This window comes from Ornithorhynchus anatinus, chromosome X5, assembly GCF_004115215.2.
Source record: "Ornithorhynchus anatinus isolate Pmale09 chromosome X5, mOrnAna1.pri.v4, whole genome shotgun sequence".
In the NCBI taxonomy this organism is placed as follows: domain Eukaryota; kingdom Metazoa; phylum Chordata; class Mammalia; order Monotremata; family Ornithorhynchidae; genus Ornithorhynchus; species Ornithorhynchus anatinus.
Window position 1 is genome coordinate 43,629,448 of NC_041753.1, and position 13,080 is coordinate 43,642,527.

Below are 13,080 nucleotides of genomic sequence, written 5' to 3' on the forward strand. Positions count from 1 at the left end.
AAGGGATGGCTGGACCAAAAAGTGGATGGATGTTGCAGCACATAATTTGTTTGTGTGCTAACATCAAAAACAGACAGATCTGGAACCAATCAAGGGAATGTAAATTATAGCTCACTTGATGTGGAATAACTTCTGCAAGTTGGCCTGTGTAGGTGTGTAGCCAATAAGACACTGTGTGAATACAATTGTTTGGCAAGTTGCTGGTCTGTCACTTGTCCAAAGCGGTAAGTGTGTGAATGGATTTGTATGGGTAATGACTCTGAAATTAGCAACCAGCTTTTTTCAACTCTCCAAGTTACTGGAAACACATTGGATCTTGGCTCTTTTCTGAGCTGAATTTTTGTGATGATTCTTACTTGCTTAGAACTCACATTTGGTCATCATTATCTCTTGAGTAATCACATCCTACAAACTGTAGGATGATCTTACCGGTTATGTTTACAGAATGGGGGAAAAAGCACCCAACCTTAATCAAATCATTATAGAGATGATCTCTTTTAGATAATAAGCATCTGACTAAATGTCAAAGGCCAATAGATCAGTATATCATGCTGGTTTATTAGTGAAGATGAGTGAAAAAATTCTTTTCCCAATATTTGAAACTCCACATTTGGCAAGAGGGTAGAACTCTTGTATGTGCTTAATAAAAACTGAAAACAATTGGCTAGATGATCGTATTAGGCAAACCCCTGCACAACAAGAACATTGCCTAGAAATCCATGTACATAAAGAGTTATTAGAGGAGAAAATTTTGAGTGTTAGAAGATATTTCTTCTAGAGAAGGCAATCATCATATTGTTCCTTCAACCATCCTTTGCTGCTATTGTAGGAGAAAGACTTTTGGACTGGATGGATCTGTCCCATTATGGCATTTATGTTCAAAGGGTCAAGGCGGACATAAAAATCTGCTCTTGATAGGGACTAGAAACCAGTGCCAACACTAATGTTTTCCCTGAAGTTTTTTGGGGTGCGCTCATCTGTCTCAGTACTGGACAATTACATTTGTCCCAATTCCAATGCCCATATATTCAATCACAAATTATGGCAGTTTCCATTTGCGTTGGAGCTTTCCTTTCTCTCCCCCAAGGCTGAAAAAATTAAACAAATGGAGACAACTGCTTTGTTTTGTAGATCGAAAAAATTAATTGCTATTAAGAAAATTTAAAACTCAAATGTGATTGGGCAAAATTGAAAATTAAATTTCATGGCTACATCAATTATAAAGACACTAAATTATATCTTATTTGGGGGGGGGGGGAACAGAGAGGAAGAGATGAAGCAATCTCCTGTTTCTAGGAATAACCAGGAAACAAACCTGTTAGTCTTTCAAAGCAGAGTTTGCCTTCGCTTTTTCACTTGCCCAGAGAGTATGTACGAAACCTGGTGCAGTCTCCCTTGTTAGATAGGTAGAAAGTTTCCTCGGACTGTGATAAATCTGCAAAACTTGGATGTGCTTTTGGCAAGAAATTCGCCTTAGAAAGAGCATGATGAATAACCTTTCTCCTCCCACCCCCCTTTTCGTAGCTGAATAGGGTGTGTATTTTGCCAGTGCATTAAATATGTCCTTCAGCTGCAGGGTGTGTGGTGTGAGTGAATGTGTACTGTAGTCTTGCAAGACCGGAGCTCGTATTTTGTGTCTCCAGGGCAGGGTTAGTTTAGTTGGCTCACTGTCACACACAGATGTGACTTTTGTCTTTACCCCGCAAATGTACACGGTGACGACTCACGACCTTCCCCCCCCCCCCCTCGTCCTCTTTCTCCTCCTCCTCCCAAACACAAAAATCTTCAAATCCCACACTCAGCAGCAGCATAGTCCCGGGAGCGGGTGGTGGGAGGGAGAGGGAAGGAAGCTCTCACCGCAAGCCGGCGTCTGGGGCAAGGAAAAAAAAATACCACCAAAACTTTTACAGCTGCCTCGAACTTTTCTCCTCTTCCTAGCACTTTCTCCCTTATTTTCCGTGCCGTGTGTATTTCCTCCTCCCTGATCCCCGTTCCTCTCCCCCTTTCCAGCGGTGCCTGGACGCCTTGAACTGATAAGGAAGAGAGAAGCAGCAGGGGCTGAAGCCACTGCGAGGAGGAGGAAGGAAGGAGGAGGTGGCGGTGGAGGAGGACAAGGAGGAGGGGGTGGCGGTGGAGGAGGAAGAGAAGGAGGAACCGGCCGAAGGGGACATTGCGAGAGGCTGAAAGGGAAAGAAACGCCGAGATTCGTCGCAATCAGAATAAAGTTCGCGCCGTTTCCTCGGCGTTGTGCTCTTGTTTCGCACCCCCCTCCCCATTTTTTTCCCCGTTTTTTGACAGCCGGGTGCAGGCGGCCTCCTCTGTCGGGCCCACTCTCCCGGGGACACCAAAGTTGTTAGTCCCTCCCCAGGAGCAAAGAGAAAAGGGCCAAAAAAAAAGGGGGGGGGGGTCGCGGCAAGGGGAAAAAAAACCAACCCGAAATCGGCTTTTATGTTTGAAACGGAAAACAACATTGGCGTTGCAGACTATTTGGAAAGAAAAGAAAACCCTCAAAACAAAGGAGGTGAAGGAAAACAAGACAAACTTGGGAGGCGTGCAGCTAAAACCTAGCTCCTTCCCGGTGACCTCTCCCCCCCTTCACCTCCTTCGCAAGCTCTCCCCAGCCCGTAGCTGCCCTCATCCCGAGATTTAAAAAGATAATAATAATAAATTCCCTTGATTTTTCTTTGGCGATCGAAGAAGTTTGTAGGCTTAAGTTTGAAAACCGGGAGACTTTCGATGTGTCTATAAAGCCATCACCTGAGGGGGGAGAAGGGGAGGGGGGCGAAGGGGGAAAGGGGAGAGGGAGGGAGAGAGACAGAAAAGGCGGAGGAGGAGAAGAGAACGGTAGTGGTGGAGGGAGGGTGAGGGAGAGAGACAGAGAGGGAGGGAGGGGGAGGAAAGAAAGAAACAGACGGAGGAGAGAGAGGAGGCAGAGGGGCTGGTCCAGACGCTGCCGCTAAGAGGAGACCGAGAGGCGGGGGCTGCACTTGACAACCAACATGCAGAGATGGTAAGAAGTTTCCAACATCCTTTCGTTTTCATTCTAGAAATTAGCTTAACTCACTAACGCAAGTAGGATTCGTTCTGGAGTCTCTGTTTCTAGAGCCAAGGAGCAAGAAAGCACTCAGTCCAGATTGGCTCACGCTGTGCTCCTGAGCTCTTTCTCTAAAACTTTCACCCCAAACTTTCTAGGAGAAGCAGAGGGTAGAGGGTGGGTTCGGGACGGCTCTGGGTTTGTCCCTTACCATAACTGCCCCCAGAAAGATAAGGAAGATGCAAAAGTCTGGTGAGCGGGGTGGGGGGGGGGGGGGAGAAGGTTGAGGATCCCGAGTGAGGAGGGGGAAGAAGGCTGTGGGGGAAGGAAAAAGGGGGGTCAGAAGGGATTGAGCTGCTGTAGTAGCCGTAGGGGTAAAGAAGCCTTGCGCTTAATGTAAAGATAACTTTTGAAACTCAGCAGAGGAGTGAAAGATCTGGTTATGTGTGTGTGTCTCTGTGTGTGTATGGTGTATGGGTACTTGCCACAGAAGTTAACTGCACCACCACCAGCGATTTTTCGTTACTTTTGCTTGTAGATTTCCTTTACTCAAGCCACCAATTATAAGCCAAAGTTGTAGGGAATGTTTCTGTACTTGCCTAGAGAATGTGCAAAACATGGGGCGGGTTTTCATTCTGTAAAAATGAACAAATATCATAAATTCTATATTGGGATTTTGTAAAAGCAGATTTTTAGATGCACTTCCAAGACATTGACTTGGGGCAGGGGGGCGGATATGAGATTGCAATCGAAGAGTTAAATTTGCTGAAATCTCCTGTGGTGTGAGGATGATTTCAGTCGCAAGCCACAAGTATATTTTAAAAAGCAAGACTCCAAGTACACTCTGTAGCCCTTCAGCCTAGTATGATAGTGATAGTTACATGTAAATGAAGAGAGCAATTAGTTCAGCTAGTGATGACTATAGCTCTGTCCGCTTTGAGTGAAGTGATTTGTTAGAAATGTGGCTTGACCACTCCCTAGCTTTTAGTTGCTTCTACCAAGCGTTGCTATTGTTACCCTCACTTGGGGATTTGATGTAGTATGTTCTGCATCTAGATGGAATATATAAGGAGGAGAGAGATAGTGGGTTGGCATTTTTTTTCTTCTTTTCCCCTAATGTGACATCTCTTGTTTCAGTGATCAAAGCCACAATTGGAGTGTAGGAGATGCGACTGTCAAATGCAGGCAACAACAAAAAAAATGTAGCATGTGCCCAGGACTGTGGTTACAGTAACGCTGACAGAAATTAAAGTGGTTTTGAAAGCAGCATGCGATTTATGATGGTTCCCATTTACCCTAGAGTCAAGCTGTTGTAAAATTGATGCACAAAAGACATCATAAAATAATCCCATGTACCCAGGATTAAAGTGGCAGAAAGGGGCCTTTTCAAATTTTTTGTGCCTAGCCAACAGTTATGGTTATTGGACGCTTTAAGTGGGAAAGGAAAGCAAAATCTTAAAGCTCTCTTTTTTGAGCAGGGTATTTATTTTTCTGGCAGCAGTAAAGACAGTAGTGGATATTATATTCCTTTACACGGTAATCCAAATTGTCATTTACCCTCGACGTGTTAACTAGTTTTCAAGGTGATTAAGTCCATTTGTCCCACTGACACGTTTCATACTCTATGGTTTTCAAATATTAATGCTGTACACACACACACACACACACACACACACACACAAACACATGTTTTAACCAGGATTTATTTTAGACAGTACAAGGTAGTGTGTGTCTGAGCTGCAGTATCACTAGGGAATGGTAGACCCTTGGTAAAAGCATGTAGAACTCGTCTTGCTCTTCGGAATCCCAACAGTCACACTTGAACCTTTATGAGGCTCCTGGACTCTGTTATATTGTAGCCGTTCATTCAACTGTCCAGCATAGTGAAGTTCTTATATATAGGTACACTTTAAGTTTCCAAAATGCAATGTATTTAGAACTCCGATAATGAACCACTTTGTCAAGATGCATATTCGTACGCTCACCTGAGTTACACTCAGTGAAACTTGAATGGAAACTTTGTTAGTACATGAATATGTAGTGAAAAAAGTTTGAAACTAGTCTTTAGGACAGTTACTATGACCTTGGCTTTCAGTTCTTTTTTATAACAAGCTAAATAGAAAATATTAGGGGTTGACATAGGTTCATAATGCCTAAATTTCTATAATTGTGGTTTAAGATATGGATCAAACAAGATGTGTGATTACCTGAAACAAAGCAATAAAGAAGCGGAGCGAATTTGACTATTGAATTGCGGCATTAAAATGTAAGCGTTTCAGTTTGAATTTTCTAGTGAAGAGTTTTTGAGTTCAGTGCTTTACATAACATTTTGTCCTAATCTTGCTTGCTGTCAGGGATGTTTCATGGTTGTGCAATTGCTGCAGTCAAGAATGCCAATTTGCATTCCAGGAGTGTCATTTGATTACTTTTATCTGCACAGCTCCAAGACTGACCCAGACCTCTCATTTCATCTTGCCATGTCACGAGTCAATGCTATGTCGTCTTTTCAAAAATCTGCCTGATTTAGACAAGAAAGAAAAGTACTTTCATGTTGTAGCCGCAGTCCCCTGCTAACTTGTCAGCAGCAGGATATGATTCACTTGGGCCCAGAAGAGTGGAACAGAGAGAAGGGTTAGGCGGTTCAATAAAGCCCATGGACAGGTAGTGTGTGACGTCCCAAGAGAGCTTAAGTTAATGAAGAACAGGTCTGCTTAGTTCTCCACACTCTGACCTGGTGCTGTCCCCACAGTTTTCTCATTTGATCTTTCCCAGCAAATTGATCTTTTCTTGTATTTTTTTGCCTTCCAAGTTAGTCCTTGTGGGACTGAAATTAGCAGAGCAACTTAAGTTGGATAATACAGCTGTTCAGAAAAGGAGAAATTGGACACTAGCTTAAAAGGGGGGAATAAGCTATTCTTTTTGTTGTTGTTGCTGATCATTTTTCTTATTTTAAGGGAGTCCAAAAAAGGTGGGGTCTTGGAAGATGATAGTTTCTTCTTGTCTTTTAATCTTTTGACAGTAGATTCAGCACATTTTAAAAATGTTTCAATTTAAGAAAAAAGTGTACAGGACATAAAATTTGGTTTGCTTCAGTAGTTCGTAAATGAACTTACTCATTAGAAATGATTTTTTAGTCTTCAAGTATGATTTCTCAGTTACAGTGAGACATCAGTGGCATACTACAAGTATATATTTTTTAACCTGATAACTATAATTCTGAAATATCCAATACTGAATTGCAAAAGAGATTAAAGAATTATAAAAACATGACTGATACAGTGCATAAATAGTTTGGTAGTTGAAAATGTTTTTTTTACAAATTGCCACCAGCTTCCTGGCTAAACACATTTACAAATATAGTTTTTGTTTTAAGGAGCTATATTAGAAAGTGCATTTTCAGAAAAGATATCATAACCCTTGTCTAGATTTCTGCAAATATTTATTTCCATTTTATTTATTTAAAAAATTGAAATCAATCATGGAAAAGTAGGTTGCATCTATGTTTTAAATACATACATGACTAATTTGTCAAACAGGATAAGGTTTCATGATAGAATTTTGTAAATCAAGTGTAAGTTGGAAATTATTAACATAGACTTTAGAGGACATGTAATAAGCAATACTTAACTTTTTTATTCCTTATTAGATGTCCTCATTTATTATCTACATCCTATCAAGATATAGAATAGAAAATATTGCTAAGTGCAGCCATGAGCAATTCTTACATAAGGGAAATAGTCCCTCTATCTCTCTCTCTCTATATTCCTTTTCAAAATATATAGGATGTACAACACACACACACACTCTATCTCACTCTCTCTGTCTGGCTGTCTCTCTCTCTCTCTCTCTCTCTCTCTCTCTCTCTCTCTCTCTCTCTCACACACACACACACACACACGCACACACACACACAATCATTGGTTAGTAAAACTCCTCTCTGCAGAGCTAGAGGGAGTCTCTTGATTTTATCACATATGCCTAAGGTTAAAAAGGTAATAAATGCTCTGGAAAATGGAAAGATGAAGAGGTGCTGCTAACAATCATACTTAAGTATTTGGGCTTGATGTTGCTATTATTGTAGTCCAGCTGTGATTTGCAGAAATTCTACAATTTTTCAGCTGAGCTATAGAGTACCGTGAAGATTCCAGGTACCTTTTAGCTTGGAAAATTTCAGTCAAAAATGCATCTTAACCTGTTTCAATTAGAGTGAAGTGGAGGTGGTAGGGTGCGATTTGGAGGCATTCATGTCTTTTCATGCATTGGGAACAGGTCTTGAAAGTTCAGTTAAAAGTTACCTTTGCCAAGTCAGAATAAAATTCAAATACTTTGAGTTGATTAAGGGAAAAAACCCTCCCTATTTGTATTGATTTTGATGTAGTTATGTATAAAATTGTGCGTAGAGGAAAAAAACAGCAGTCTAAACTACCCTATTTAAGTTATAGGCCATTTCAGAAAGCTGATATGTTAGGAAGCAATAGACAACAATTCATACTTTGTTCTATTATCGAATTTAAAGAACTAGGACTTGATGGCATTACTGCCAAGATTTGTTGTTATTTAACTGCACATTTGTATTTATCAGCCTTTGTACCAAACTTAAGTGATATGTTTACATTAAAACCTCATGGATCACAATTGCTTTTTCATAATTGTATACTAGTTTCCGTCAGCCATACTTTGGACAAATTTATTTACCATTTAAAGTAAATGATATAATCCAGTGAGAAAAATGGCTAGATTTGCCATTTTTTAAATCTCTTGCACAATAGCTCTTATTATGTTGCTAGCTAAAAAAAGCTTTTATTTGATGCTTATTAGAACCCTTAGTAGACTCAAGAGTTCAGATGTAATTTAATTTGGTTGTTCAAGAGGCTCTCTTGTTTTAGAACATGTTCAGAGTGCAGTTCTACCATGAATTGTTAGGCTAGAGTGAAATTCATGCATATTTACCGTAATTCTGTGGCAGGTAAATTCCAGACCTTGTTTTTGTTATCACCTTCACTACTGCGTTACGGCTTTATTTTATAAAATGACAATTGTCTTAACTCTCCCGAAAAATCTAGGAAAATAAGCGTGTCATAAAACTTCTCTCATCTATCATTTCGAACACTTGGTTCTGCTGAGAATTTTAGCAACTTTTTGTTACTTAAAATCCTTTTTTGAAGGAATAAAAATACTTCAGATATGGAATGAGGAGGATATTCATTAATAAAGGCAAGTGTTACAAAGAATAGTGTAGATCATTTAAAAGTTGCAGTAATTTTAATTAGCAAATGTTTTTAGTTCTAATTCAGAAATTACTATCATATTTAAAATTGCTCACTGACGGTTGAGAAGTTTTGCAGGCTCAGGGATATGATAGCTCAGATGTTTAGGTATGTTTGCATCACCTGAAATTGACTGAAATCCAGAGGCGTGGAACCTTGGTAAAATAATGAGTCTGCAGAATCATTTGATGGAGGGAGAAAAGTGTGGAATATGTGAAGTGTAAAATATTAGCTATTCATATCCATTTCAAACCCTATGTAAGTGTTGACCCTGATACTCTTATCACTCCAGCATCTACACTATTCGACTATGTTCTTCAGTACATAACGTTTGTCAAAGTGTACAACATTATGTTGAAACTTTTGGATCATGTGTCTTTAGTTACTGCTTTTTAGTTTTGGTAGAAAGATTTAGCTACACACGCACACACACACGCACACACACACACACACACAATTTTTCCCTTATTATGACCTTACATTTGCCAAAGTACCCCATGCTGAAATCCTTTTCAGTATCTTTTTTTCATCCAAAGCCAGACATGTACCCAGACACAAAAGCCTCTGTGTATAGCAAGCTGTTTAAAATATTGTGACTCGACGATGTGCTGTCCTTTCTCTGCTTGAGCCAAGGATCTCTGCTCAATGTCTGTGGATTACCAAGCCCCTTCTTTATTGTACCTCTTGTCAGCTATTCCTATTCATTTAACCTTTCATTAGTGTCTGTGCAGCTTCACTGTCTGGAAAGGCAAGGAGAAACCTAAAGGCCTACTGTCACAGTTATTAGATTTCTCGGTTACATCCCAGCAACCATAAAGGAGTAAGAGTCAACACTATTGTCGTGCATGCTGCTATCCTGGGGTGCAACTCTTCTGTGCATGTCAAGGACATGTGCCACATGTTGATAATGCATCCCAGGGATAAATGCACAACATGGGGGATAGACCAAGGCTGACAGTAATGAGCTTTGTAGGAGTTATTGCAAAGACAAACAGTTTGTGAAGGAATTTTGCTTAAGAGGCGAAATAGATGGACTGTATTAAAGGTTGCCAAGATTTGCCTGTGAGGTGCTTGTCAATCACATTATTTTCATTTAAGCTTTATTTGTAGGAGAAAATTAAATATTTTTTGACGGCAGGGAATAGCGTTTTCTCATATAGTTTTTAACCTTGAAGATGTGAAATACAATATACCTCTGATGTTTCTGAAACTTCAGTTTTATTTTTGCACTGATTAGGTAAAGTGGTCATCCACAATTACTTCATATTCTGAAGAGTGTGGGTATATAAAAATAATTAAGAAATATATGTATTTATTAGTCATTTCAAAGGGAAAGCAGTAATTCAACTTTAAATTTACAACACCTTCTCCACTCTCCTCCTATCCCTTTTACTCTTTTCTTCTAACCCTGCCTGGTTTTGCTACATTCTCAAAATGTAAAACATATTTTTGGCTCGCCTAAGCGTGTACGAAAAAAGATTATCCCAATGCATTTTAAAAAATATTTTGAGTAGAGAACTTATTTTTTTTCTGTATTTTCTTAAAGGATTCATAAAATGAGTAACGATAGAAGGGAATCACAGTGAAGTCAGAATAGAATTTTTTTCCATACTTTGTTTTTAACTCCAACTTTCTTTTTAGGGGTGCTTTTATTATTTTACCTGAAGTAAAATAATTTCATTGTCATTTTCTTTCTTTCAAATTCTTATATTAAGTAAATACTTGTCTTTTGCCTAACTGACATCCACAGCAAGTTTGATTGAGAATCAGGACGAAAGCCCTTCATCTCTGTGAAGGAGAGTATTAGCTAATCCCCTTTTCTGTTCGAGGGAACCAAGTTGAGCTACCTTTATGTGTTTCCCCCACCCACTTCCCCAAGACTCTGCCTGACTGGGGGACTCTTGGGATAGTTGCAGCAGTTAGCTGCACTTTGGCAGCATTGGCTGCCAGGACAAAGAAAAGCCTATGTCTACCCTGAAGAATAACTGCTGACAGCAAGCTTCATTTTCCTTATTTCCTTTCCCTCACCTCTGAACTCAGTTTGGGACATGTCCCCTTTCCAGGTTATTGTAGGACAGCTATGTATGGGGTCCAGCAGTGTCATGTGATGTTGCTGCACCATGTGTAGTGGGAGGGAGGGAGACCCTTCTGAGAACCAATCCCAGTGTGGCCTAGTGGAAAGAGAACCGCATTGGGTGTCTCCTGACTCCGGGGTTCTAATCCCAGCCCTGCTACTTGCTTGCTGTTTGACCTTGGGCAAGTCACTCAACCTATATGTGCCTCAGTTTCTTCATTTGTAAAAATGGGAATAAGATATTTGTTCTCTCTCCTCCCTAGACTCTGAGCCCTGTGTGGGACAGGGGCTATGTTTGATCTGATTATCTAGCCTTTACCCCAGGACTTGGCATACAGTAGGCCTTCAATAAAGGCCACAACTATTATTTTTATATGGGGCAGAATAAGATTGACTCCCTCTGTTGACTGCTCTAACTTCAGAACCAGTACAGAACCAACACCACTAACAAATGAAGAGTGTACAGTGAAAAGAATAACTTTTTGAGGGATTGTGGAAAAAAACCCAAAAAACTACCCTTCAAAGAATAGTTGCACAGCAAAAGAAAAGTTCAAGTGGTTGGAGAACATAAAGCCTCATTCTCTCAGGTGAGAGCAGGGCTGCTTCCAAGTTCTTAAGGACACTGAGGCTTCCTCAATGGAAACGACTTTGACAGTGTCAGGAGGATCACTTCTCACCCCTTCTTCCCCAGCTGTGTGAATGGCCAGGCATACTGCCACTGTGATTGTCGGGCCAAAGATTCTGTGGCCTGAACAGCCTTTCTCAGTCACCACTTTGAGCACTTATATGTACCTAGGCTGCATGACTCTTTGGGTGCCGCGGCCTGGTTTGGATCAGTCGTGAGGGGGCAGGGAGGAGCGAGCGTTTATGCTGAAATGGAGGACTTGGAACCTTGGAGGCGATTCTCTCATGACCAAAAGCCCCAGACACTGAGGGAATCTAATACAAGGTCTGAGACTACTGCTGTAGTGATCCTGTCCTTGAGGCAGGCATGGGCTAGAACGGCTCCTATCTCAAGGACAGAACTGGAGAGGGAGTAAGCTGAACTGTGTTGCTTTAAGGAATCCTTAGCTGAATCCTTACTGAGTGCATAATGTATGCAGAGCAGTATACTAAGTTCTTGGGAGAGCACAATACATTATATATAGTAGACATGATCCAACCCCTCAAGGAGTTTATAGTCTCACTCACCTTTACCCAGAGGATTGTGTTTAGCATTACCACTTAATCGATCAATTAATCAATCAGTTGTAGTTATTGAGCACTTACTGTGTGCAGAACACTGTACTAAGTGCTTGGGAGAGTACAACCCAACAGAGGTGGTAGACATGATCCCTGCCCACAACGAGTTTACAGTCTTACTAGATCATTAGTACTAGGCAATCGTAACGTCATGTCCATAGGGATTCTCTTTGTCCACAAGGCAATATTAAAGGGCTAAAAATGAAAGGGGTGGAGAATCGGTCTTTGTGTGCATTAAGGCACTACAGAAAGAGGAAAAACCTAAGTTGTAAATGAGAAGTGTTGGCTACCTGGTGTTGAAAATGCCCTTCTGCCATGACAGACATTAGCTTTGATCAATCTAAAAGTTACTGCATGGTTTCCAAATCAGAGATGAAAGGGCCAGTTAGTTATTAAATAAATTTCCATGTTTAAATCTAGTATTTGACATTTGAAAGCATTAGCAGGAACTACTCCCTCCTTCGCTGTACTATGATTTACCTGGTGAATTTTGTAATTAGAATACCTCAAAATTGAGTTACAGGAACTGAAGAACAAATGAAAGGTAAACTAATTTGGAGGTGGCTATGTAGTGTCATTGTTGAATTAAAAGAAATATTTGTTTCCCTAAAAGCTTTCATTTTCTCTTTATTCATGTTAATACAGGTCTATATTTATTACCATCTAAATAATTACTTTGTAGTTCTTTTGATAGGCTGTTATTGCCGTAACTGTATTGACTTTTTGTCATTTTGCCAGTTTTGTTAGACAAAAGTTTTATTATTCATCTTGGCATAAAAACAACGATTAAAAAGGTTATTCCAATCAAATAGATTCAGGTGGAATATGCACTTTTATTTGTTAGTAGTAGAATTATTTAGAAGCTCATGATTAGTAAATGCCACAGAACTGTTATTTTGCCACACTATTTATGTCACATTTACATTTTAAGACTTTCTTTGCAAGTTTATTTTTCCAGATTGATAACAGTGAAAACTCCATAGAGAAATTAAAGTAATTTTTAAAGAGCGGAGAATCCATCACTACCCCCTGGTTTGTAAAAATAAATTCCACATTTGCTGAAAACCTATTGTGTTTCAGCCTTGGTATTCAAGCCCATTGTCAGTGTCTTAGATTCCATAACTGTGCTTGTGTTGCCTTGAGAAAGTGAGAACTGAACATGCCATGAAAGTCCATTTTCTTTGTTCACAGAATTTCTCTAATGTAGTGTGTCATAAGATTTGGTACCTCATCTTAGTTCCATCATTTCAATTGTCTGACAACAGAGGGAATAAACAGGTTCTTCCTTGGTCTGTACATGGTGGGCTCATTTTCAAAGGCTTTACTTGGCCCAAATCTGCTAGGCATTCATAGCTTGATGTTCAACCAAAAATCTCCAGGAATTGTTGTATACCCACAGGACAAATGAACCATCAGGTCCACCTCCTACCTCACCCCAGGGACCCAGAATGTCTGCTTGATGG

General features: G+C 40.1%; 1 protein-coding gene across 3 annotated transcripts in view; it reads left to right on the forward strand.

The window, feature by feature from the left end:
• Nucleotides 1–2,903: 2,903 nt before the first annotated feature.
• BNC2 (basonuclin 2) overlaps nucleotides 2,904–13,080 on the forward strand; it is a 462,055-nt gene continuing 451,878 nt past the window's right edge. For all 3 annotated transcript variants that reach the window (XM_029055970.2, XM_039910765.1, XM_039910766.1), the window contains exon 1: nucleotides 2,904–3,010. In XM_029055970.2, the coding sequence (XP_028911803.1) occupies nucleotides 3,008–3,010 (3 nt within the window). In that variant the 5' untranslated portion in view covers nucleotides 2,904–3,007. The remainder of the gene's footprint in view (nucleotides 3,011–13,080) is intronic.